Source organism: Falco rusticolus, chromosome 4 (genome assembly GCF_015220075.1).
Source record: "Falco rusticolus isolate bFalRus1 chromosome 4, bFalRus1.pri, whole genome shotgun sequence".
Classification (NCBI taxonomy): domain Eukaryota; kingdom Metazoa; phylum Chordata; class Aves; order Falconiformes; family Falconidae; genus Falco; species Falco rusticolus.
The window spans coordinates 103,370,832-103,398,399 of NC_051190.1; the positions used below are offsets into that span (position 1 = coordinate 103,370,832).

The 27,568-nt window shown below is 37.2% G+C and overlaps 2 protein-coding genes across 11 annotated transcripts in view; both read left to right on the top strand.

Annotated features, from left to right (window-relative positions):
* SLC4A7 (solute carrier family 4 member 7) overlaps positions 1-18,730 on the top strand; it is a 97,638-nt gene extending 78,908 nt beyond the window's left edge. For all 5 annotated transcript variants that reach the window (XM_037383047.1, XM_037383049.1, XM_037383051.1 and 2 more), the window contains 11 exons: positions 815-920; positions 2,821-2,982; positions 3,880-3,993; positions 4,465-4,626; positions 4,878-5,129; positions 7,303-7,371; positions 7,801-7,974; positions 8,324-8,455; positions 9,206-9,303; positions 11,085-11,192; positions 14,267-18,730. In XM_037383047.1, the coding sequence (XP_037238944.1) occupies positions 815-920; positions 2,821-2,982; positions 3,880-3,993; positions 4,465-4,626; positions 4,878-5,129; positions 7,303-7,371; positions 7,801-7,974; positions 8,324-8,455; positions 9,206-9,303; positions 11,085-11,192; positions 14,267-14,348 (1,459 nt within the window). In that variant the 3' untranslated portion in view covers positions 14,349-18,730. The remainder of the gene's footprint in view (positions 1-814; positions 921-2,820; positions 2,983-3,879; positions 3,994-4,464; positions 4,627-4,877; positions 5,130-7,302; positions 7,372-7,800; positions 7,975-8,323; positions 8,456-9,205; positions 9,304-11,084; positions 11,193-14,266) is intronic.
* Positions 18,731-18,881: 151 nt separating this feature from the next.
* NEK10 (NIMA related kinase 10) overlaps positions 18,882-27,568 on the top strand; it is a 115,859-nt gene continuing 107,172 nt past the window's right edge. For all 6 annotated transcript variants that reach the window (XR_005103609.1, XM_037383056.1, XM_037383054.1 and 3 more), the window contains exons 1-5: positions 18,882-18,995; positions 24,617-24,728; positions 25,055-25,115; positions 26,208-26,338; positions 26,848-26,946. Coding sequence is in view for 5 of the 6 variants with exons in the window: in XM_037383056.1 (XP_037238953.1) it covers positions 24,655-24,728; positions 25,055-25,115; positions 26,208-26,338; positions 26,848-26,946 (365 nt within the window). In the remaining variant the exon portion in view is untranslated. The remainder of the gene's footprint in view (positions 18,996-24,616; positions 24,729-25,054; positions 25,116-26,207; positions 26,339-26,847; positions 26,947-27,568) is intronic.

Consider the following 27,568-nt stretch of genomic DNA (forward strand, 5'->3'; position numbering starts at 1 on the left):
TTAAAAATGCATGCATGCAGTTGCTCTAAATCTGAGCAGTTTATGCATTTATATCTTCAATTAGCCCACTAACTACATGCTCAAAAATGGTGTCCTACTTCAGTGTGACCAGTTTTGGCCATGGTGTGGTCAGAGGGCATGTCAAATGCAAGATAAATGGCTAACTACCAAATTTCAGAAAAGACTTAAACTTCTAGAGGCCATTGGCATGTCTGGTTTGAAAAGGAACTGCTGGAACAGTCATATATAACAATTTCTTAAAATGAAATGGTTTCAATCTTTCTGTTTTCTCTTACGTTGGTGTACAATAGGACTAATTGAAGTTTGACTCATTGTGGGATGCTATGCTGTATAGAAATCCGAAAACCTTAATTTGTACACAGTCATAGAAAACTTTGTTCCAAGTTAGTCAAATTATGTAGAAACCTTGAGGATAACACAATGTATGTTAGTATATTTTGTGTTATACACTGGGTTGCTGGAAAGTGGTGTCATACACTATCTATTTGAAAACTGGTAGATCATTCAAATAGTTAAGTCAATATCTGGCCTGCTTCTAACTGTTTAAAATACATAGTCTGTTTTTCTTGTTCAGTCTGTTAAACCTCCTGAGCAGCTGCCTCTTTCATTCTTCATTCCTACCCACCTCCCAATAATCCTAGTTCATGTCATTTAGGGGAGGAGCCATGTTCTCTGCTGCTTTTGTAGAAGGTGGGGATAAACTCTGGTTTAAATTCTTCAGGTTTTTTGAAACTACTGAAATTTTGACACATATGGTTTAAAAGCATGTACATTATTTTTTTCTTCCCTTCAGATGTGTGTGTTCTGAACCTGAGAGACCCAGCAATGAAACTTTGAAGGTGTGGAGGAGTATGAATAAGTCTATGGAAAATATAGCATGGAGTAACCTTACAGTTTCTGTGAGTATCTAAAAGCTGTATATGTGCATGTGTATGTATGTATGAAAAATAAATGCCCACAGAGCACCAGTCTTGATATAATATTTCTCATCTAGTTTCTGTCTTGATTTGAACTGTATTCTGAACTCTTTTATTCTTCCCATAATGCTTTAAACAGTCATTGTAGTGGTTTGAATGAATGAGTCCGTGGCAGTGTAAACGCTAATATCATAAATGTTTACTTGAGGTAGCCACTTTCATCCTGGTAAGCAGCACAGCCTTCTTTCTGAAGTGCAGATGAATATGATGAGCTGGATAAACAGGAGATTGCTTCCTTCAATCTCCCGGAAAGGGTGAACAAATAATTTTAAGATAACGTGAAGGTGGAATCTGCAGTTAAAATGTGGTAGTAAACGTGTTAATCTGTTTGTTAGACATTGGTATAAAACTATAACAGAATCAAATAAATTATCTAAATACCGATGGGAAGAAAAAAACTATTTGGAAAATTGAACATTAAAAGAAAAGGGGAAGAGCTATTTGAAGGAGTAGGCTTGAAAGCATTACCTTCTGAACTTGATATTTTATACCAATATCTAATTTTTTGGGTAGATGAAGAGGAGGAAAGTTACTATGTGGAAGTGATACTGAAGGTTTTTAGGAAGAAACATTTTTGCTTAATAACAGTTCCTTGGGTGGGAATCAGTTGCCTGAACACATCTGTCCATGGCCACTTTGCATACCCTGGCATCTGGTTTCCACCTACATCTTGAATGATTTGGATCTACTATAGATTTTGTGTTGCGTTTGCTAGCTGTGTGTGCCTACTTTGGCCATCTGAGGCAATCTAAAATGGCAGTAGTTACCTGTGTAGGGGTTCTCCTTGTGTCTGGGCCTTAGATGTTCACAATCAAAGTAGGTATTTTGCACAGCAAAAGTGCTATGGAAAACCTCAGTGCTTTACTTGAGTTTTAGCTGTAGTGTTTGCTATGTACCACCGATGGCTCCTGGTCTGCCGTAATCACTTAGGATGGCAGTTTCTCTTGAACTTAGTTTTTATATTTATTCTATATTTATTTTTTATTTTATATACCTTTTCATTCCCTTAAGCATCTTCAGTCTTCGCAGAGAGACAGAACTGATCCAGGATGTGGTGGGGCTTATAATCAAAGTAGATTGTTAATGGGGTGAATTTTTGTCATAAGTTAAATTTTTCAATAAATTAACCTGTTTAAAGACTAGGTTGCGGCAATGCTGCTTCCAACTATTTGATTTATTGACTTCTTGTTTCCTTGTACTCCATGTGTCTACTTTAATTCTTCACTTTGCATTTCAGTGAGCCTTTTGGATAGGGATCATCTGACTTTGTTTTCTTTTTTATTCAAATCCATTATTTGCGATGCTTTTTCTGCTTTACTAGAAACTATTTCTTTTCTTAACAGTTGGGTTAATCTCATTTTGTAAGAGTCTTTGTTTCTTATCTGTATCGAGGCAAAACAAAGTCAAGAATAAAGAGGTGGGAGAAACTGAGGAGATGCCTGTTTATGTTCATTAGCTTGAAAGTTGGTTTTGGATAGTCTGCATTTCCTGCGCTTAGTCCTCAATCTTTATTTATACATTCAATCTTGTGATGCTTTGAGAAATAGAATAGAAATGAGGTGAATGTAAAGAAGTTTTTATTCTTGCGCATCTCCCAGCATTTTGTCATCCAAAAATCATCAGTGATGGCTACTGTGGCTCTTCTGGAACAGACAACGCGGATTTTTTTGCATTTCAAGATGAGGTGGTGATGAAGGAAGGAGAATCCCCTTTTTGGGATTGTGAAAGTTCTCAAATATGTTTTATGTTGTGGAGCTGCAGGTTAGGTTGAATGTACTCAATGAATAAAACGTAGAAATTTAAGGAGTTCTTCTCTTTGCAGGAATGTTTAGAATTTCATGGTGTGTTTCGTGGATCAGCTTGTGGCCGTCATGGACCATACATTCCAGATGTTCTCTTCTGGTCTGTCATATTATTCTTTACAACATTTTTCCTCTCCTCTTTCCTTAAGCAATTCAAGACCAAACGCTATTTCCCCACTAAGGTAATTCTGTTTAGACTATTTTTATCTTGTGATAAATACATTAGTATAACTTAACAGTTGAATTTTCTATTTTGCTTCAGAACTTTGTATTGAGGGATTTCTTTTAAGGCAGAAAAAGAAATGAAAATAGAGAATCAGCTAAAAATTCAAAAAATGAAGGCAGTAGAGGAAAGAAAGTGTTTGCAGAAATTTCAGTGCTTACTCTACCTTCCTGTAGTTACAAGATATTCCAAACATTAGAAGACCTAAGCAGTCTGTCTCCCCATATTAATAGTTATTGTTGGGTATCATTTGGAGAGATAATACTGCTACTGCTTTCCTCACCTAGCCATACAGAACAATTGATTGCTTTCCCCAGACTGCTGATGTATGAAGGGTTCTGAGAGGTTTCTCAGGGGTTTACTATTTCTAATAGAGGCTAATATCCTTGGGCTGATTTATACAGCTTCTCCTAGCCAAAATACAAACCTCAGCTCATCCTACGGTGTGTTCCTAATGTTTGTTAAAGTCATCTGATAACCTGAATAGATTGCAAATTATCCTGCTCTTATCTATTAAAACATCAATTGTATGGGTATTGATTTCAGAACAGTTCACTGATATTTTTGAATTAAGCTACAAAAAGACTAGCTGTTATGGCCCAGCCTCCTAGTAGGGTTGAGGGGACAGGAAACTTACGAAGGAGTTATTTTAAGTAATTTGCTTCTTGCAGTAGATCACATTTAAATGAGATAATCAGATGAACCGTTGTACAGAATACTTACCTTCTGCAACTTCATGCTATGTGGGCAGGCAGCTTACATTTTCCCTTTTTATTTTAAAAACTATATAATGTTCTGTAGTGTAATACAATACAAATAGACGAAGCAAGAGTTAACACAAGTCTTTTCTTTGTAGGTTCGTTCTACCATCAGTGATTTTGCAGTATTTCTGACTATAGTAATCATGGTTGTGATTGACTACCTTGTAGGAGTACCTTCTCCTAAGCTTCATGTTCCAGAGAAATTTGAAGTAAGAAATAAAACCTTTAAAAAAAAAGATAAAAAAGTAAAACTTAAAAAAACGACCCCAAAATGTTTTAAACGCTTGCAGTTTCATAGACAGTAGAACAGTGGAATTGTATAGAAACAGAAATTTTATTTTTTTTACTTACAATGTAGTTGAAGTACTCTGTCTTCTGTTCTGTATGTATGTCTCGTCTGACAGAAGAGACTATGCATTATATTACAATATCACTGAAAAGGAAGCATTCTTTTGTGCAGATGTGCAAAAATGAAGGAATGGAATGGATTTGTTTTAATTTTTTCCATATAAATGTCATGTTCACATTTAAGAGCTAAATCCGGCTTTTGGTCAAAGCCATTAGAAAAAAATCTAAACACATATATAAGAGACTTGATCTATTTGTTGCAATTTGTAGCAATAAAATATGCTTTATATTTTAGTAATTTAATTTATATCGTTGATAATTTGTTTTTTCAGCCCACTCGAAAAGACCGAGGATGGTTCATAGATCCTCTTGGAAGTAATCCTTGGTGGACACTCTTGATAGCTGCTGTTCCTGCTTTACTCTGTACCATTCTCATTTTCATGGATCAGCAAATAACAGCGGTTATTATAAACAGGAAGGAACATAAGCTGAAGGTAAAAGTCATTTTCACAAAACTCAAGTTTTGTGCAAGTCAAGTTTTTAAACCAGATTCATTCTGCGAGTCTGTGAAATACTGCAACAGCTACTAAATAAACGTGTATATTAACTAATAAAGAACAAATACAATTTTGTGGACACTTCCAAAGTATCTAACTTCTGTAGTTTTCTGTTATTTACCAGCTAAGTTATAAATATGGTATCATATAAAAATAAAGTTTATCAAATTGTTTGTTTAATTTTACAGAAAGGCTGTGGTTATCATCTTGATCTGCTCATGGTTGGTGTTATGTTGGGGATATGTTCTATCATGGGCTTACCGTGGTTTGTTGCTGCAACTGTCCTGTCTATAAGTCATGTTAACAGCCTGAAAGTTGAATCTGAATGCTCAGCACCAGGAGAGCAACCAAAGTTTTTGGGAATCCGGGAGCAGCGAGTGACAGGATTGATGATTTTTGTCCTGATGGGGCTGTCAGTGTTCATGACCTCTGTGTTAAAGGTGAAAGACAGTTTTTTCCAAAATATTTGTATTTTCTTTGTGCTTTGATTTTGATACTGTGATTTAGCATTTCATAATGTGAGGAAGTTTAATTCTGTTAAGTAAAATATGCCTGGACTCATTCTCAAATTCTTTAAGAGGTGTTAGTTGTATAGAAATGATGGGGGGAGATACAAGTAAATGAAATCTGAGCAAACTAGCAATGTAGTGAGTAGTGAAGAAAACAACCTTTGTCCATGTTCCTTGATTTTTCTTGCCAGCTGTTTTTTAGTTTCTTGAGTCTGTGTTCCCTAACATAATTATGTATTTTTATGTGAGTCATAAATAGAGAGAGAAAAGGAGTGTGATAAATAAACACATCAAGTTGAGTGGAAGTATTATAATACAGCAGAATAAACAGAAAAAGTGATCATCAGAAATTACATTGTTCACTTTTCGTTATCTTCAGCTTTTTAAACTTGCTTCGATCTTTGAAGCATCAAGATTATCTTAGGCATCATCACTGTGTAATAGAGATTTTGCGGGCCGTATTGTGGCCTCAGTTTACACTGTTTCTTAATTTATGTCCATAGTGCCCTTTCGAAGACTTCCAGAAAAAAAAACAATCATTCGGTTGGCTTTTTGCTCAGATTTGAGTAAAATTCATTCAACTCCTCCTTTGCTGTTTCAGATCCAGTAGTTAAAAGGAGAAATTAAAAAACTGTCTTTTTGTTGCAGAAATAGCAGACATTGCATAAATTGCATAATTTTGAATACCTTTAAAGAACTTTGTAAAAGTCTGTGCAAAGACAGATCACAAGTAATTTCACAAAAAGGTGGCTTCTAATGGCTGTTTAAGTTTAGATAATGGGAAGAAACAAACCTATGAACACACAGCTGTAGTTTAGTAATTAGAGGTACGTATTATAAATTCTTAATAGTTGATCACTTGTAAATGTTAAAAAATGTAAAGGTCTGAAAAGAGTAAGGTAATGGCAGTTATTAAGAACGACTATTCAGATTTGACAATCCCTGGTTGAAAAGCTGCCAAGAGCTCAGCTGTATAATACAAATGATCAGGATCAAAAGCAGAAATACTGAAATTTATTGTTGCTAAAAAGCGAACGATAAAGGTGCCAATTGCTGAAGCTAGAGGTTTAGCCCATGTTTTAACGGCTGTTTCTTAGAAACTAATACTTTTTTTCTGAAACCAAGGGTAATGGGAATGGTGTTACTACTGTTTTGCTCTTTATGAAATGTTTTTCCTTTTCAATGCGAATGGCCCTTACTGTTCAAAAGAAAGAAGGAGAACAAAGCCTTGCATCTGTAGGTTGCTGTGGCTTTGTTTCATGTATGGTTTTATACTGAGTTAATGCAGTAAAAGTTAACATAAATGAAGTTATTAGCATGTCAAATTAGAGCTTACAGTGAAGACATTAGCTTTTATATACACACACACGCGCGCATGTATGTATCTGTCTATGCAGTAACAAATCCCTAAGGTGTAGTTTTAATCCACACTATTTAAGTTTCAGTAAAGGCTTTTGTTCAGGCTTGATGGTAGCTGTTTTTATTAAGATTTCAAATAGTATCTTGGCTGTCCTTTACTCAGAAGTGTCATGAATTCAGGAGCAAAGAAGACTTTGCTTGCTTTGTGTAGGCTGCAGAGGTTTCATGCAAATGCCACTGAAATCAGTGGACAGCTTCATTATCTTGGTAAGGTTTAAATTGATCTTATTACAGCAAAATTTAGCTCTGAGAAATCAGGATATTTTAATAGCTCAGTGTTTTATTTAATCTGCTCCAGAAATGCAAGATAGTGATCAAAAGCAAAACTTCGTTTGGCAATTTCATGAAGCTAATAGTCTCAATACAGTTCCTGTCAGATAGCAACATAAAGCAGCATACTTAGCATTAATAGTAATCATGGTTGCAACCTAGAAAATTGAATTAATAGGCGGTCAGAGGTGGAACTACTTTTTAAATCCTGATGATGGCCTTGTTAGCTCTAGATTTTTTTGCTGCTCAGTGATGTGTGTATTTTCTTTATAAATAAAAGAACCGCAGCTTTCACAGATTTCACTTCAGTAAAATATAATGCAAAGAAAACCTGGGTCCATGTCTTTTGCCAATATGGACTGCTGTTAGCCACGCCGATTCTACAACTAACTGTGGATGGTTTTTTCCTCTCCAGTTTATTCCAATGCCAGTTTTGTATGGTGTCTTTCTTTACATGGGAGTATCTTCATTAAAAGGCATTCAGGTAAAGTCTGATTTTAATGAGCAGTTCGCTTCTGTTTTACACTAAATGAAAAGGAAGTTATAACACTTTGAGAGCAACAATAACGTTAGCCCATATTGACTGAATAGTATTTACGATAATTTCCTGAGTGTCATGTTCAGACTGTGCTGTACCTTCACTTTTCACTTCGCATTTGTTCTTTCAGTAGTATAGCTGAGCAACGAATTACCTGAAATACTGTGAAATTTTGTAGTAGTAATGGGGGACTGGGGGGGCTGGGATGACCCAACAAAAGAAAATGCCCCCAGCCCTACCCCACTGCATGTTCAGTGTCCTTCATTAATACTTTATTTGGGTTTATATTGTTTCTGGAGTCCACTAAAAATGTTTATTGCCTTCTGGAGGGAAAGAAAATAACTAACTGAAGGATGATTTTATTTTTCAATGCAGTTTTTTGACCGTATAAAATTGTTTGGAATGCCTGCCAAACATCAACCTGACCTGATTTATCTACGTTACGTGCCGCTCTGGAAGGTCCATATCTTTACAGTTGTTCAGCTCACTTGTCTAGTTCTGTTGTGGGTGATTAAAGCCTCTGCAGCTGCTGTTGTTTTCCCTATGATGGTAAGTGTTCTCCTTTACAAACTAATAATTGTCCAAGAGTATGTGCATCATCCAGAACCTCTTCAGAATGTATTTGCTGCCTTAAGAAAGAAGGGTGTGGGGAAGAAACAAAAGAACCCATAGTACATGTTCACTTTTGAAACACAAAAGGACTTTTCATTTCCTGAAAATAAGCAATTCAGTTGTGAATAGCTATTGAAAGTGGAAATTATTTAACTTCGTGGTAAGATAAAACTAGTACTACAAAAAAGGGCTTCAGTTAAAGATTCTGAATGTACTGAAAGCATGTGTGCATTTTTGTTCATTTAAGTAGCTTAATATAAATGATTCCATTTATGGTTCCCTTAAGGTTCTAGCGTTGGTGTTCATTCGCAAGCTCATGGATTTATGTTTCACCAAAAGAGAGCTTAGCTGGCTTGATGATCTTATGCCAGAAAGCAAAAAGAAGAAAGAAGATGACAAAAAGAAAAAAGAGAAAGCAGTAAGTGTGAAAACAATCAAACTAAGCATGTCATAAATTGCTAAAGAACACTCAATGATACTTAGAGAGACTATTATGGCAATTAAGATAAGGAAAAGTCACTGTTGCAGTGATGCTGTTAGGAACTATGATGACTCTTTGTGATTAAAATCAGCAAGCAAAGTGGAAAGAAGCAGGTTTTATCACAAAATGCTGTTTTCTTTGTCTTTCACCAGGTTAGGAGAGAAAAGGGAGAGGGAGAGAAAAGCAGTGAAGTGGGGATCTTCACCCTGCTTAAATTTATCACAAAACTGTTCATTGTATCAGGGACATTTTGCTTGTTTGTGTTTGCAGTGCTGTAATTAAAACATACTGCTAATTGCTGATAATATAGTAATACAGCTTAGAATCATAGGATCGTTTAGGTTGGGAAGACCTTTAAGATCGTCAAGTCCAACTGTTAACCCAGGACTGCCAAGTCCATCACTTTACCATGCTCATATAACTCCTCCATAAAAGCCTTACCTAACTGTACACCATCTGGCTGAATTCCTTGCAAAACTTGTCACACCCTCCTTCTCTACTCCCCTGTCCTCCCTACCTGGATAAAACGCTTCTAAAGAAAAAAGTTCTTAAACTATTATGTCCTGCATTCAACTCCAGTGCCTACAGGGAAATGCCCCTTCCCCCTGTGGAAATTGTCAGCATGAGATGCTTCTTTTATTTCTACTGCATGAATAGTCTTACAAACTTTTTACTTGGAATTTACAGGAAGCAGAGAGAATGCTTCAGACAGGGGACAGTGAAAGTGTACACCTTGCATATGGAGAAGCAAATTTGGATTTTCCTGTAAAAACCCTGAAATACAGGTATAATAAAGTGTTGGTCTCTGAGGAGTTCTTTTATCACATGCTGCAGTTTGCTTTGAGTTAAGCTGATAGCGTATGAGTTGAATTAAATTTTTTTTTCTCCCAAGCTTGTAACTCGGCCATGATTAGAAAGTATGAAGGTATATCTTGCAGTGCTTTAGTAGCATTTTTGTGTTGCGTTGTTCTTTAAAACTGCATCTTAATTATAAATTTACATGACCATCTTGAACAGATCAGATGACTCAATTTCGACCAGCTGTACTCAAGGTGAAGAAGCTTCCTTGGTCAGTTTTCATGGAATACTTGTGTGTTACCATGCATGAAATGCTGAGTATTGAGCAACTAATAGCATCAGTTGAGCCCTGTGTTTACCAGCCGCTTGGATTTTTCAGAAAAAGTCTTAAGTGTGCAGTTCTTTGGTTTAAGTGAGGGCTAAAATCTATAATTTCTGTGATAAAAAAAAATTTTTTTATGGGCAGCCATTTTTACTTTAAAACGTCATTTTCTGAAAGTAGATGTGAGGACAGAATAACCAGTTCCCTTCCGCAAAAGGAAGTGCTGGAATTTCATTGATGGAAAGGCGTTTTTTCTCAGTATGCATCTTCCTTACTGGGGATGCATTCAGTTTAATTGTCAGGTATTGTACAACTATTCAACACACCAATAAAAATGTTACAGATAAATAGCTTGCTAGCTTTTTTTTTGCCCCTCTAATACTAAGAGTTCCTAGGTCAAAAATTTGCTTTGCTATGGATCTAGAGTAGTATTTGGTTTACCCTGATCAGAGTTGGGAACAGGCAGATTTTGGATTAGACATATATTCCTGCTAACTGCTCGCCTGCTCCAAGAGCAGGCTTAATCAGGCTTTAGCAACTTAAATGAAAGTGCAAAATGCTAAAGCTTTTTTAAAAAACACATTTGAATTAATATTTGCTTTCACAGTAGAGTTATGATTTCATTGTGTGTGTGTGTGTGGTTTTTATTTCACTGTCTTGCATCTTGTGGAGATTGCTGAGGAAAAACGGCTTTGAAAGAGTCTATGAAATGTGAAGAACTCTTACAGATAACCTGCAGTACATTATGAAGCTTAAGTATGGAACAGAACAGAAAGTGTGTCTGCAGACAACACCTAAATCTGCTATACGTATAAACATGGGGAGAGCAAAGGGGAAATAGCTTTTAAAAGCTTATAATCTGTGAGGGTGACTGTCTCTTTTGCAGGTCTTGGGGAGGTGGTGGCAAAAAAAAAAAAAGTCTTGAAAAACGTCTAGTAAGACTCTGCAGGAAAAAAAAATAACTTGAAATCTGTCTAGATAATTGGGACTTCGAGGTTTTTACTAGGTTTAAATATCAACTGATTTACCAATTTCAGAATTTTATTAATATCTGCTCTTTTGCCCATGAGTATTTCCTGGAAGCAACTTAAAATAATTCTGATTAATGAAAGCCTTAGCAGGACAGTGTGATTAAGTTCATTATTTCTGAGCATGCAAAATAATTTTATGAGATTACAGGTAATTAGAAATGGCATAGCTCTCAAATATTCTCTATGTCTTGGTGGTATCTATGTGAAAAACTGGTTTATGATGCTATGTGATTAAGGCAGCGCTAGTGACTTAAATTTTCAACTTTTTGTTGAATTACATTTGTAAGAGATGAACTTAACTTGTGGCTGCGTAAATATTGAAAGAAGGCACAACTGATGTAAATGATGAGTGACAGTAAGTATAATGCTGTTGCAAGCTGTTGAATACTAACCAGAAAGTATGTTTGTTCTTTAGCATTGATCCCTCAATTGTAAACATATCAGACGAAATGGCCAAAACTGCACAGTGGAAGGCTCTTGCCATGAGTACTGAGAATGCCAAAGTAACCAGAGCTAACCTGAGGTAGTTATAATAATTACTCACGTGTTTTCTAACTATGGTTTTGTGTTTAGCAGCTAATACTGTACTTTTATTTCTTGAAATGTATATTGAAAAAATGAGCATATGTGGTTTGTAAATCTGCTTTGACTTTTCACTTCTAAGGAACTTGAATTTGAACTTAATTTTTGCTTTTTACTCTGAAGTTAAACAATTTCTATAATGAATTCCAATTATTTTATTAAATGTATTATTACAATTTTAAAGTTACTCTTTATTTGCTTATTTGCATTATTAGCAATATGTGCTAATATATTAGCTATTATATGCTATTCTGATGGGCTTAGGGTTTCTAAAAAGTTTTACTAGAGTGTATATGAGCATGGGAATTGTTTGATCCTGAACATAACAAATGCCAGTGGGAATAAGAGGCGAGTCCAACACTTTCATTGTTGCTTTATGCTGCCTTAGGACCTGCACCCTCTTTTTGTGGGTGGGTGGGTTGGTTGGTTTGTTTATCCCTGACTCATTTTTAATCTTTAAAAATTAAACCTGACTCAAATGCTACCTTTACTGGATATGAAATATACTTGAAATGAAGTACGAGACAGATTAGGAGTCCTCAGTGCTGTGAGCTTTTCCTGTAAGCTGACACGTATCTTCTCTGATGGCTGGGAGCCTCATGTTCAGTGAGCTTCCCATCAACCAAGGAACTCTGTGGAGGGAATCATTCTGCTTTTTTGTCCTAGTTTCTTCCCTGTCTGTCATCTGTGAAGGGGAACAAACCAAATTTGGAATATTTACATGGAGTATCCCCAACTTCCTGAAAGGCTTGTAATTTATAGGAACTGGTACCTGTGGACTGTTCCATCACAATTGCTTAGTAGTTTTTTTGTAGGAGAGAGGGGAGACCGAGTGTGGTTGATTCGGGAAAACTGAGTTTATGCAATCCTGCTGCCTGCCCATGCATCTTCACTTGGTTGATCCCTTTCAGCCAAATCTGTCAAAGACAGGTTCTGGAGATACGAAATTGCCAGGTTTTGTATAAAATACATCTTGGTGGAAGAGTTGGCAGTGAAGGGAGTGTTCATATGTAATTGTGCAAGCTGCTGAGTACTGTTGAGCTTGCATCATGGAAACAGCAGTAGTTACTGGCCACGGAGCACTTGTGTACCATCTGTTTAGTCAGCATGTGCATTGCTCCAAGCTAGGCATGGGCTTTGTTTCACCCAGACAGTAGGTCAGCCAAGGGTGATGAAGGAGACAAGAGGAGAACATGAAGGTATTGTAATAGGAAAGGCTGAAGAGACTTATTAGTGCAGGCACAGTTTTCAGTGAATTTTCAGCCTGTATTGTTACAAGAGTTTAAAATGTTCAAATACATGTTTTAGATGTACTCAAGTTTTTAAAAATGTTTAGTATAAAGTAGATTCTCAGGGAGATAGATAATAGAGGCATTAGATAACAGAATATGTGTGTTAGTATACCCTCGTATTTTAATCGTGCTCTTTCATGCTAAGTTCTCAAAAACCTGTTACAGAATTCGTGGATGTTTCTACTATACTATCTGATAGTCATTGGGTGTGTAAGGCTTGAAAAGATACAGAGCTCTGTTTCTTTTTCCAGAAGAATTAAAATCACTAGATCTGGTTTTTGGGTAGCTAGTACAACTCCCATCTTGCACTTTCCTGTTTCCTGGGTAGGTTTAGTTAGTATAGAATTATATGCAGCACTAGCAAATGATGCTTCTGATCTGTTTGCAGTGTTTTTTGATCTACTTAGATGGAATACTGGGTACTACCTGTCTTCTGTATTTTGCTATAAGACATTTCCCTTTGATTCCATAACCTGCCCTGCTTGAGATTGGTATGGTAAAAATTGCGTCTTGGAAGGGAACTTGCTAAAACTGCAAATTGAAAATAAAAAACACTGGTGTCAGAAACTAGCTCTTTCAAGAGGCAATCTGATACTGCATGCATCTGGAAATGTTAGAAGGCAGGACTTCCTTGAGCCTGAGCTCAATTAGTAGCTGTTTTGAGGTATGTGTTACCCTTTCTTGTATAGTAGGTGCTGGAGACATCTAGAGATGTCGCCACTACTCAGTCAAAAGTGATTCTCAGTAAATTTTTCATGTCAGTTCTGTTAAGTTTTTCTGTGTAACAGTCTTCATCTGATAGTAGGTTTCAAATAGGGTGCAGACTGAAGCAAGTAATGTCTTCTGGAATTCCAGACAACATGGTTGTGTGGGTTGGCATTATTTCCTAAAATTCTTGCCTTTTTAAAAAAATTACTTTTTAGATTTTTTTTTTAATCCTTCCTGAACTGATCCAGACTGCTTTTTCTTTGTTCCTCCTCCATCTATCATATTTTACAGACTCTGTGGAGTCCAGACAGACTTTCATTTTTCTAAGGAATTCCAGATATTTTCATGAATTTCTAATACGTTTTTTTTTTTCCCTTTAAAGAGCAACTTCCACAGATGTGTTCTCTCTTCTAAAATTCATGCCTAGGGAATCCTCCCTCTTACACGTACAAGTGCCCTGTAATCTTGGGACATTCCTTTCTGTCCTTGGATAAGCCACTGTTCAGTGTCTGTCCCTGAGAGTGTCAGCTGTTCAGGTGCAGCCAGCCCATTCATTGTCTTTAGGTTGAATGGACACTTACACACAGATATCTGATTGTCCTCTACTGTTGTTACAGTTGTGGTTCCCGTTATGAAAAGACTGAAATATTTTCGCAGTCTTGTATTGTGAACAAAATTGTTTCCCTGCCCAATAGTTAAGCAGTATTAGTAATATTGTTTATTATGTAATTTTGAGTATTTTTAATGAGACATTTTGTGGTTTTTGGTTTTGTTATGTTTTCTTTTTTCTTCCAAATGATGTTTTGCAGAACAATTTAAAATCAATAGAATCAATAAAAGCAGTGGGACTGGAAGGTGGTGTTTATAGATGAGGTATTGGTGTTTTCTCCCTTAAGCATGAACCATTCCTGTGAATACTGTTTATTAGTATTACGTACTGTGAAGTATGAAATCTTTTAGTTAACCTTTACTAAAGTGAATCAAACCTTATATGTTCCTCTTTGCTTTCAAACAGCCCTGAAAAACCAGAAAGTGTGAAAATAAATGTGGAAGAGTCACCTGTTGTGAAATACGTGGATGCTGAAACATCTTTATAGAACTGAACCAAGGGCAGTTATGTTTATTTGTGTGTGTATATATATATCACTGTAGGATATTATACCATGGAAGTGTGATTTCCAGTTTAAGGAGCGACATGTATTTAATTCTGCCATTGTTTAGGGCACTGTAGATATGCTTGCATAATGAGAGATTTTCCTACAGATAAGATGAGTGGTAATCACACTTCAGCTATTTATTTTATTCTAAAATTTATTTTCATTTTTAAATAGGAAGTTTGCAATGAATACATATTTTCAATAATCAATATGTGCATAAAAGTTCAATCAGCTTTTGCTGATGATTACTGGTCCACATTGCTTAAAATTTTACAATACCTCTGTTTATAATGTGCGCTACAGAAGTTTGTTTTCCATGCAGGCAATTACTGCTTGTTTTTGCAGGGTATACTTTTTTGTGATTTCATAGAACAAATATCGATGTGCTGTTGACAAGAACTACTGTGTTTTATGTCTCCACTACATGCTAGTGTTTCCTGGATTCTGTCTCTCCTATTTTAAAGAAGTGGCCTAGAGCCATAAGTCAGGTGGTGAGTTCATCCTTAAAATACATACGAATACCTGGTTCTGCTACCTTTTTATATTTTTTTTTTTTTTCCCAAATTCACTCTTGATTTTTCATTATTGTTCAGTAGCAATATGAGTGCAGTAATTGTAGTTATAGTCCCAAATCAGTATTTGCCATTCTGGACACTTTCATGTTTACACAATATGCATTGGATTTACAGACAGCCGGTCTCTAGGAAGTGAAACACACTTGCCACACTAGTACTCTGGAATTCTTTCTGTTCCTGTTTTTTACTTACACTTTTCTATTGACTTGCAGAGTCTGATTTACTCAGCTCTAAGACTGAAACTTCAGAGTATTTCATGCCCTCATCAACTGTATTCCTTGCTTAATTATTTTTTAGATGTACTGCGTATTTGATTAAATTAGCTGTAGTTTATTTCTGTAATAGGTTTATGATCAGTATTATTTTATGGATTACAAATTGCTTGTGGTATTTGTGTGTACAGTTCTGATCCTCTCCATTGTAAAGGGCATATATGATAGCACACCAACTTATTTTTAAACATTTTATTTATTTTGATTAGCATAAATTTTTATCATTTAAGATGATTAAAAAAGTAAATATTCATTTATTAAAGTAAAGTCAGTGCATTTATTGTAGTTACATTTTCAACTTCTAGTGTTTAGCATTATAATATTTGAAATAATGAGAATTTTATCTATAAATTAAAATCTTGATCAATTGATCACTTACCAGCGCAATTTCCATTATTAATGTCTTTTTGCCTTATGCCTTGGTTTTTGGCTTTAATTTCTGAAATGGTCTCTTTACGTTCTGAATTGCCACTAGCCCTTTCTGGATATACTAAAATGGCTTTAATTAGAATCTTCTCATTTAAAATTAGAAGATGCTCTTTGCCTAATTCTGCTTTTAGCAGAGTTGGGACTGCAAAAGGAGCTGATTCTGGAGGAGGGCAGAGTTCATCTGAAAATACCCCTTAAGGTGGAATTTTGGTGCTCTTCAGCCAAGTGTCACTTGGTGAGAAGGTAATTGTGTATTACAAAAACAAAGCAATCAGTGGTAATAAATTAGAAACATTTTAAAATAGCATTCAAATTACCTAGACTGTTACTGTTCCCTTTAAATGTAGTGTAATTAAATAACGTGGCTTTTGTTTTTTTCTGCCCCTTTCTCATTTGGCTGAATTCTGAAAAGTCAATTTAAAGAAAGTAAAGCATAGTGTATAGCAATACAAATAATGGTATCCAAGCTGTCATAAAAAGGCTCGGGTCAGTGGCACAGTTGGTGAGGTCTGCATTGTCAGTGTGACCAGTACTGTGTAGTGACCTGCGGAGATGTTCCTTTATTCTTGGGTAATAGTGTAGCTTGTGCCTTAGCTTGAGAACGTGCTCTTTCAGAAAATACCTGTGTTTTCCCTCCAGTCAAACTGAGATACAATGAAATGATAGCAGATGTTTTCCCAAAGCTTTCTGCATTACTTAAAGGAAGAAAAAAAAAAAAAAAAAAAAAGAGTAAGTATGCATCTGCAGGTCAGTTGTTGACTACTAAATAGCTCTTGCTGAATCAGAGGGAAGATATTTTGGGCAGTTTACATAGTGTTATCCGCAACACACTACTTCTGTACTAGTCTTCCCAGTAGTATTTTATGCTTATGTTCACAGTCCTGCCACAGTTTCCAAAACCCCCCCAAATTACTTTATGCCTCTTAGATTTTAAACCCTTTAATGCTTGAAATCAGGGTTCCCTAGTGCTGCACACCTTGTATCTGGCTTCTGCTTTGGAAGGGTTACCTTTTGGTTGATACTACAGGAAGTGGATATTTTTTCTAGTAAAGCTGAAAGGAAACAAAACCGAAGCCCCACAAATCTAATCACAGTATTTATTCAATTGTAATTGTGTAGGTATTCTAATTGATGCCATAAATACCATGACTTGCAAAGCAGTTTACAGTGACCTTTAGTTCCAGTGTTCGTGGTCAGTAGCATGTTAGGCTTGCACTTTTTCCCCATATGAATAGGTGAAGGTCTGGTATTAAGTACATAAAAGCCCATTGATAATCTATAGTTAAGTGATCTGCTGCTCATTTTACACCTTCTCTGCTTTAAAAATCACACAGAGTATTAAAGTAAAACGGCTAAGGATGTAGTTTACTGTATGTAGATACACGATTTGCCTTAATGGATGCAAAAGAGCAGTGATAATTGCTGTGCACTCATTTTTTTTTTCGTAGGGGTTAAACCCTGTAAAAACTACGCCAATGTATTTCCATTCCAACAGTTAGAGGAAAATAAACGGCCCTGCACTTTTTAGATGCCTTAGTTTCCCGGAATGGAGCTTAGTGCTACTGTGTATCTGGCTGCAGAGCCACCTCAGGAAGTCCCCTCATTTATTTTTTTTCTCCTTTGTTTTTTTTTATTCTTCTTCCCTGCCCCCCTTTTTTTTCTTTTTCTAATTTATTTATAAATATGAATGTTTACATAAAGTGTAGGTCTTAATTTTGACCACTCCATTTAAATTATCATCTAAAATATTTCACTTAATGCAGTTTCGTGTTTAAATTATATTCTACAAAACTCATTCTTAGTATTTTCATATGTATTACAATGACACACTTTTAATTCTGTTTACACATGCCCAAGTAATAAATCCTTCCTAGATTAATCTTGCAGCTATAATGTAATATCTCATGTGATTGTTCAGTGAATTGTTCCAAATTGCCAAGTTTGTCATCATAAAACCTGTTGGGGTAGAATTCGGTGCCCTGGTAGGGGATTTTCAACCAAATGTCTTGGCCATTTATTTTCTACATTTAATGAAAGTTCTCACGTAAGTTACCATTTGCTTCACCTACATCTCTGTCTTTACATGATAGCTTCCCTAATTTGTGCCCTTTGCAAAGGCAGGTTCGACAGGCTGTAAAATTTATTTGTAACATGGGTGGGATGTTGCAGCGCCTGCGCGGGTTTAAAGGGTTGTCTTGTTACATACGTTCTGTAAATCATAAAAGAAACGGTTCATGATTTTCAGTTCACAGATGTAGTCTGTTAGATGAGCACCGCAATGATCTTGGTTTTCTTGTTGCTTTATATAATTAGTAATGTTTTAATTACTCATCTAGGTCAAATTAATTATTGAGTACAGTACAAATGTGTGAAGTACTTTGTTTGTACCAACAGTAATTTATTTTATGGCAGATTTTAAGACTAGAGATGCACAGCTTTGAGTCAGCATAAAAGTAGTGCTATGAATAAAGCAAATTGCTTAATAATTTTAAGTCTTTTATTTTGTAACGTTTTTATTGAAAACTTACAAGACTTCGTAGTTGGCATTGAAGTTAATCTGAAGACACTTTCATATTGAATTTAGTATCTGTTAACATTTATTTGGAAAAATTAATTTGAAAGTCAGTACTTTTCTAAACGATTTTATTGGCAAGACACATAATTTATAATCATTTTCTTTCTATTGTTGCTGATACTCCTGTGCAAAGGTGTCTTCCAGGGTTCAGTGTCTGTAGCTGAACTGCAGTTTTGATTTTAATACTGATTATTTGAAATGTGATTACATGCTCTACGGTTCGAATTTTTTATGACTGCTTTTCTAATTACAATGATGTTTTTCTTACTTTATAACAAAATCCAAAGCCAGTGAAACATTATTCCAAATGTAGAATCAATATTCAGTTTATACAGAAAACACACAACCCTCAGACTTGTCTATAACGTGAAAGATCCAGCCTTTGTTGTTTTAATTACTGCTAGAATAAAATTATCTTTTGTAACGTTTCAGAAAGTTGGTAAAAGCAATAAAAAAATCTACTGAACTATGCTAAGGCTTTTTCTGGTTTTATGCCGCGGTGGGGGCGGGCTCGGCGCCGGCGTCCCCGTGCCCATGGCAACGGTCCCCGGCGGCGGCGGTCGCTAGGCTGCTGAGGCAGTGCGGAGCACGGCGGCTTGCCATTGGCTGGCGAGCACGGCTCCTTTGAAGAAGGTGGGACGCGATTGGCCGCGGGGAAGGGGTTCCGTTCCCGGCGGAGCGGAGCGGAGCATCGCCGGAGGCGGACGCGGGAGCGGAGGAGAGCTCGCGCCGCGGCGTGAGTAGGCGGCACGCGTGGGGCCCGGTGGGCGCAGCTCTGAGGGGGCGGCGGGGCGGGAGCGCCGCCAGCCCAGCCCGGCCCAGCCCGCTGCGCTCCCCCGCGCCCAGCCCTGGGAAGGGCTCGCTGCCCCCCACGGCGGCTGGTTCACCCGCTGCGGCGGGATCGAGGGCGGCCGTGGGGAGGGGACGAAGGAGGGAACCGAATTAGGCTGCTGCCTTCTGGTCGCGTCACGGTTCTGTCACGGAGTTACTGGAGGATCGCGTACTCCAGCCGTGGTGTAATTAAGGCACTTTGAAACCTTTCCCTCCAAGCTGATGCTGAAAAAGTCTAAAGAGAGCGTTTACTGTTTAGGGATGTATGTAAACGTGCATCTTGGTATAAAACTTGAAAAAAATAACCAAGTGCTGAGGCAGGTCTGTGCGTGGTCATGAATATGACGTGAAAGCTCCAAGGAGTATGTGTGCTTATGAAGCGAAGCCCGGCTGGGGCGGCGTGCTGCCTGCCAGCCCCACGGCGCCTCGGCCACGATCTCACCTGACAAACCAGAAGCCATGACGCTAAAACAAGGGTTACTTTGTCCCCATCACCCCCCCATGCCTCCTAATGACATCTTCCCCAGCCCCGCACCTATACCAGCTCCAGGCATTCAGAAGGCATGAAGCAATCACGGTGCCCAGAGGTTCCAAGTCCAGCACTACAATTCCCTAAAAAGGCCTGCCTGGTAGCAAGGGCAGAGAGGGTGAATTTCATGGAGCTACGTATTATTCTTGAGATGATACAGAGCTGCTCACTACTCCTCAGAATTTTTTTTTTTTTTTTTTTTTTTTTAGGCAGACTCTTACAGATAAAAGTTAGGATCTGGAAAATAGCCCAGCAACTCGTGTTGCATGGATTCAGGAATCTGAGAATAGGCCTGGCCATTTATGGCTCCACTAGAACTGGAGTAGTGAGTAAAAACAAACAAATAAAAAACAACCCCAAACCAGCAGTGGACTGAGTATTTTGATTTGTTAGGAAAACAGGAACCTTATATTGGATCCCAGTTTATCTCTACAGAACCTTTAAAGAAGTTATTAAACAAAGTAAAAATTGAGAAAAATACATGCATGTGGATTTTTTTCTGTATAGAAAGCATGTAGATTTTCATATTGATTCAGTCAATAAAATGTGTGAGAAATATTTTTCAAACATTGTAGGCATTCATCGGTACAATTTCTTAGACACGGGCTGTTACCGGTGATGACCCATCCATCCTTGTGACTGCCGTGCTCTCTGAGAACAAGAGGGGAAGCAGTCCAGGGTTCCTTTGGTTTCATCAGACTGGAGAAGGAAAAGTACCTTTTGGGAACTTCTCATCATCTTTGATGCTTCCTTTGCCATCATTTTGACTGTATTTGAAATGCGTATCTATTTTGACAATAATATATTGATAATTTCTCTTTTAAGGAGTGAATTTTCATCTGACCCCATACCTGGCTTAATGAGAATTGTGATGCTGGTATTAGATACATTCCTATCTATCACCAGCATCAGAATTCTTATTAAAGCCAAGATATAGCATATCTGCTGCTTTTTTATCCACCTTAAGCCAGTTAACATTCTGTGTATAATTAGATAGTGGAACTCAGCCACTGGATTAAGAAAGGAGTTCAAGGGTAAATCAGGCTTACAAGTGACCCGTGTCCAGTAGTAATTGCTAATAAAGATTGTAAAGAATGTAAGACATACTTTTGTTTAAGAGAATTTCTAACCAATACACTGTAGTTTGTGGAGGTAGATTTCTTCTCCAACATGTCTTTGTGTTTTTATTTTGGAGTTTGTTTCCACCTGAAGTTTTGTGTGCTTGTGTTATCTGAGACATAGCCTGGGCCACAGATCAAGTCGTGGCAATTCCTTTTTCTTCCGTTTCTCATCATGTGAATTCCTTAATTTCTGACAGGGTTCTTGGAGCATTTCTTGTCTTATTCTGCTCAACAGCACTATCAGAATGCACCTCTCTTCCTACGTAATTAACTAATTAAATTTAATTATCCCCAGTTAAAATTAATTGGTTACTATTGCTCTTATTTCTTTTTCTTAAATGGAATTGTATAAGCCTCTATGCTGTAAAGATATTTTCCTTTGAATGTGTTTCTGTTCTTTTAAAGAGTTGTCTGATCTCAATCTTCTCCTGGCACAGCCTAAGTGAAATGTGAGTGGTGTTTGGTTTGTTTCTTATACATTACTCATGGCTGGCTTAATAGCTGGGGGATAGTTATGAGGACAGTTAATAGCCTGGCTCCATGGAAATTTCTGCTGGCATGAGTAAAGAAGAAACACAGAGGCGGGAACTTACTCAGTGATTTCAAGAAAGTCAAATAACTGTGAGAATAGGTAAGAAAATATTTCATGTCAGGCTTCTCTCAGGCTATATAAGGAAAGCAGGGGGTGTTTTCCTTTTGTCTACCCCTCACTTGGGCTGTGGTGCTAACACACCTACCTGATCTAACGACTGGCTACTGATGAAAGGGTTTTCTGCTCTTCTCCCTCTGTTTACAGCTGGGCATTCCGGCCCCCTGCCTTGTCAGCAGAGATAATCATCAGGACACTGTAACAGTGAGCTAAACTGGTTGAAAACTAAATATACGAAGGGAGACAAACTGTTTTCTGCCTTTTTAACTCTCTAAACTGGCTCGGGTTTGGGTCAGATCAGCCGAGAAGTGGAGGGGAGCGGCTTAGGTTGGGAAGGGAAGGATTTGCCATTTTCACTGGCAGCTGGCTCTTAATTAATCGGTTTATCTGTGTAGTAAAGCTGAAGTGCACAACACTTTAAGCTGCATGGATAAATGCACCTTTCTGCATATTGTCCCTGCCCTTGTACAGCAGAAGTACTTGGGGACAAGCTATAAGGTAATCAGGGTTAAAGCAGGGGAGATTATTTGTAACCTGTATCAGGTTTCCCAATCCAGTGAGCTGTGTGTCTGTGGTGATGCTGTGCTGACAGACCAAAGAGGTTGTGCACGGGTCAATTTGTGGGCTGGGCTGGCCTCTTTCTGTTGAAGTGCTTGCTGACTTGTGCTGGTTTAGTGGCCTCTAGGGAACCGGGAGGTAACCTCAGGGCGAGTCACAGAACCGGTTTGTGTTTTGGAAGAGACCTTAAAGATCACCCAGTTCCAACCCCCCTGCCATGGGCAGGGACCCCTTCCACCAGACCAGGTTGCTCAAAGCCCCATCCAGCCTGGCCTGGAACACTTCCAGGGATGGGGCATCCACAGCTTCCCTGGGCAACCTGTTCCAGTGCTCCACCACCCTCACAGTAAAGAATTTCTTTGGGGCTGCATCCTTGGGTGAGCTACATCCCTCCATCCCTCCATTCTCAGACGGCTGTGAAGGGAATTTGGGTTGATGTTTGTCAGGTTCAGTTTTGTACAGGGACATTTGGATCTGTAATGGTAATGAACTGCTAAAATGTTAGTCACCTGTTACTCTGTTTCATCTTTACTAAGGTACCACAAACAGCAAAAGCATTGGACTGGCAGCCAGAAAGCAAAGTTGGTCTACAATTGTAAGATTTTGTAAATAATCCCAAAGACCTAATAATTTCAGATGAAATCCTAGCCATACTAGGAACCCTCCTGTTTATGGTTTTAGAGGTTTAACTGAAGGATTACTTTTTTTAAATGGGATGCTGAAAATTTTAAAATTTAATGGTATTTGCTCAGGGACCAGTTGTTGTGTGTGTCGTTTGTTTGGTGATTCTGTAGGCAGTTGATATCTGTTCTTTGTAAACACGTACTTGTGAGCAGGTTGATAATTTGTAAGTTTCACAGTTTTTCTTACTGTGCAAATGTGAGGTAGTGATTGCGTTGTGTCATACCTCAGTAATCTGCCAAATGGATTGGGATACTGGGGAGAAGATATGAATACAAATATCACTAAAGCTACATGGAAATTCTTGATCATGAGGATTCTTAAAGATGTTTAGCAATGCACATAGCTTCTCTTAACTTTTACTGCTTTTGAAGTTAAAGTTCAGTTGAACTAACTTAATTTGGTTTATTCTAAATTCGGGAATTTTGCCTGCTGACTGGTAGAACAGATCCTGTTTATATTAATTCCCTGGTAATAACAGGTAAACAGAAGTGTTCTGAGGTGTTTTTTAATAACCCTGTTGAGTGGATGCATGGAGAAGAGAGGAGGAATTTTTTGGGGATCCAGATCAGTCACTCTCTGGGGCGGGACTGGTGGTAAGATAGAGACATGTTCCAAAGAATAGAAATAGATGAACTGGGCTTACAGGCCGCGTACCAGAGTGAGTTAATACAGTGCAGGAGTTCATCCTGTTAACAGCTGCATTTTGGGTAGTTCTGTGTCTGATTGGAGAATGCGTATTTGGGAAAACAACTGCTTTTCAGTTGGGAAGCAGCAGCTTCTGGTAGTTCACAATGCTTTTGTTTCCTGCCAGTTTTTCTTCTTTTCCTTTACAAGGAAGAGGAATAAAAATCAGTAGCAGAGAAATTCTACACTGCACAGAAAAAAGGGGTTATCGTATTTCATATGGAAAATCCTATTAATGGTCCATATTTAGTAAATAGTAAAATGGGCAAAAAGGATCAGACAGTGGTATTATATCCTCATTTTTTAAATCAGAGGTGCTCTACCAATATGCTGCAGGTGTATGCAGTTCTCGGGGATAATTCTTCAGCCCCAGCCTGTTCCTGACTATCCTTTTTTTCACTCAGCAAGATCTGCATCAATGTAATTGCTTTTGTGGCAGCAAGAGATTTCTCTTGGCTATCCTTTTTCTATGTATTTCTGTCTCTTTCCAGGGCTTTGTAAGATTTTTCAGTGAACAAATGTTGTATACTATGCAAGCAACAAGCTGTGGGCTTTTGTGGGAAGTCAGACCTACAGGCTGGATATTTGTCTGCAGTGGATCTAATACGTGGTAATGGCCCTGATGAGGCTGGGCCATACAGCTCTGCTCATCTGTGGAAATAAGCTGTGTGTCCTACTGCCTGAAAAGCTGGGCACTATTGATATAAGGCATTCGGCCTTATATATATATATATATATATATATATATATATTCCTTATATAAGGAAATTCAGAAGACCCACATTCCAAACTACTGAAGATTACTGTGATTCTTTGATAGACTGAATGATGTATGCGTCTCATTTATTTGTCAGATACATCCTTTTTCTAACCCTTCATCTGTCTTGTTTATGTAGATGATAAAACTATTATATTCTCTGTTGTCTAGACAACAGATTGTAGGATACAATCTTGATGTCAGCTTCTGCACTGCTGTAACATAAATAGCCAATCCACAGTGAGAAATAATGGTAATAAGAAGCAAGAAGAAGAAATATCCTAATAAAAAAATATGTGTGATAGCAAGTGCCAATGTTACCTACTCATGTCTTGGGAAATCAAGGTTTCTGTATGTTAGGTTAATTACTTTCTTGTTAATATCTGGAATTCTGAAGGATATCCTCATATAATGCCCAAGGGTTCATGTTGAGAAAATGGTAAAGCTGCTCTTTTTTTTCCTAACAGTTGTATCAGTTGGTTCTGTAAGTAAACATGTGTTGCTTTTGCTGCAATGATTTAACTCTATCTACTTTATTTTTAAGGAAATGAGTTTTTAGCTATGTGATAATAGTGATACGCAATGCCTGATCAGGACAAAAAATTGAAGAGCACAGAAAAAGCAACAGACAAAAAACCTCATGGGATGTCTATGAGGTATAGTATCTGACATCTTTCTTTGAACTTCAGCAGGACCCATGTGGAATTTGCACTGACTGCCAAAGCGGAGTGCTTTAATTTGAAATGCAATATAAACATGACAACTGTTACTCTGGTCACAAAGTTTATTTACACCTTTGTTGATTTAAAGCATTCTGGGGAAGCTATAAATTCTTCTGTATGCAAAATGGGGACATTAGGCAACACTAGAAAACTTTATTTTCTGTCAGTGGCATTGTTTCTTGTTGACCTTTTTTAATCTTGTAGAAGTACTTTTATGTAACTATTAACACACACATTTATGCTATTGTGTTTTATCCTAGGGATTATTCTGATCTTAAAAGACTTCAGTCTCTCTTAAATGTTCAGTCAAGGAACCGACAGGTATTTTTCAACAACTGTTATTTAACACACTGTAGAATTGTATAATTGTAAGTAATAGTGAGTATGGTTTGTGGCAGATGCTTAGGATATTGTGTTCTATTATGATTAAATGTTAGCAAAATCTTGTGTAGTGGATATCTTTTTATTTTTTTCTCCTGGCAATCTGCCACCTTGTGGGACAAATCCCATTTAGAAAGGGTGAAAGAATGAAACAGACCAACTTTCCATACTACTCTGCTGTAATTTTTATTTTAACAGGAAAAAAATTTGTTTGTTTTATATCTTGAGCATCCAGCTATTGTTGCATATAGTCAAGTAGCCTAACAGATTTGTTTTTCTTTCATGCCCTTCCACAATGTCACGAGAAGGTAGGCTTAGAGATGTATTAGTTACAACATGATGAAGAGTGGTAAAGAATATAAAAGATGATCAGTGTTTTAACCATAACAATTTGTGTTTGGAGAATAACAGTTCGGCTAAAAACTTTCAAGGCATACATATCAATGCATTAAATTAAAGTTACAGGACACGGTAAAATCTTCACCTCAACTACTCACTTAGTGAATCTTGTATTTGCCATTTGAAGCAAAGAAAACCAACACATGATGATGGGTGTGAGTCTTTGGAATGCCAGAAGATTTTCTCCCTTTCTGTTCTGTAAAAAGGTATGACAGAATGACTTAGGGATTCATGCATGTGAGGTAGGAGTTATGCACTCCCTTCTGGGATAGAGGCATGGAATTGCTTCTGAGCAGAAAGATGAAACATCTGAGTTCTACAACCTAAAAAGAATATGAAGTCTCTAATTTTAGAAGTAGGAGAGGTAAGGAGCATAGATAATGAGTGTTGCAGATTCTATTGAGCTTTACTATCACAAATTTTAAAAAGGTGCTGTTCTTCACATTTTATACATCTCCATGTACTTGTCTTCCAGCTGTGCTTTGCATCAGTTTTGTTTTATGTGGGGTGTGTGTATTTTATAATGGCAAGTTATAGGTCCAAAGTTCAAGTCAGAACTTGAGAAAAGGTACTCTTGCTTGATAACGTAAAATGCAGTGCTTGCCTTATTAATACTATCCCCTTCCTATGCAGCTTCCAGCTATACATTTTGGAAGTGGTCAAACCAGTGTGACAAGAGCTTGGCAAAATGTCAAAAGCAGTGAACAAAATGCCCATGGTCAATGGCAAGAATCAGTAGAAGCTGCTGAGCTTGAAAACTTTAGGTAAAAAAAGAAAGAAGCTAGTATGATGACACTGTGTTGTATCTCTGAACGTCTTTATATATCTAAAACATGCTGAGGTGTTGAAGGCATTTATGTTTGTGCTTATATCTGTTACGTGTGCTTTTGTGTTAATGCACTATCTGAGATATGAATTATATATTATTAACTTTCTAAATCTGTGAATGTTCCTGCTTTTGTAAGTTTCACATGCAGGCTCCCACTCTGCGGAGTGCACTCTTGAGAATTAATATAGTAAATTTAAATAAAGTAATGTTTTCTTTATTTGGAAAGCTTATATTAGACCATTATAGTAGTCTCAAATTATATATGAGACAGATCGTTCTTTCATACTGATAAATGTCTGGAAATCTGAATTGTGTTATTCCATAGTAATTGCTAATATGACATTTTTTAATTTTTCTTGCTAATGTTAAGTATTGGCAATCCAAAATTATCTTGTGGCAAGATAATCAGCAATTCAACATTTTTCTTCTTCCCCCCCTCATTAGTGTGACCTACAAGAATGAGAGAAATTTTAGCAAACATCCCAAACATAAGCTGTTTCAAGAGATCTTTACAGCTTTAGTTAAGAAGAGACTTACCTGCAGGTCAGTATGTTGAACATATTCATATCCAAGAAGGAGGGTCACTCTTTCTTGCCTTAAGCAAAGAACTAGGATGCATGGATAGTATTTCATATTATTTCAACAATAGACCTCTGTGTGGAAACCAGTAGTTTCACATCTCTGCATAATCTCAATTTCAAACAATCACTTCTGTATTGGCTTTGAAGACTGAATGCTCAGGTTAGTGGGATGGAAGAAGGAAAGACTGGGTATGTGATGAAAACTGGATGACCAAAATTCTAATAGCTGCTATGTGTCCTTGATCATTTGTCCGTATCTGTAATCTATGGTTCACTTTTCTAATCTCATTTTTATTTTACTGATTTTATTTGTGTTTTATGGACTGTCACTTTTGTATAGAAATGTCAGTGACTTTCATAACATTCAGAGGAATTTATGATACTGTTCATATGTATTTGTATTTATGTGTATAACAGGATTAGAAAGGGAAAACCCTTTCTTATTTGAGCAAGGGAGAAGTCCAAGACCTTAAAAAAACAGGGGAGTCAGAGAAATATTTTCTGAAAAAAATAACACTTTTTCAGAATTTCTTTTACTATATATCACTGCAGCGTGTTGTATTTTTCCTTTTTAAAGCCCAAGT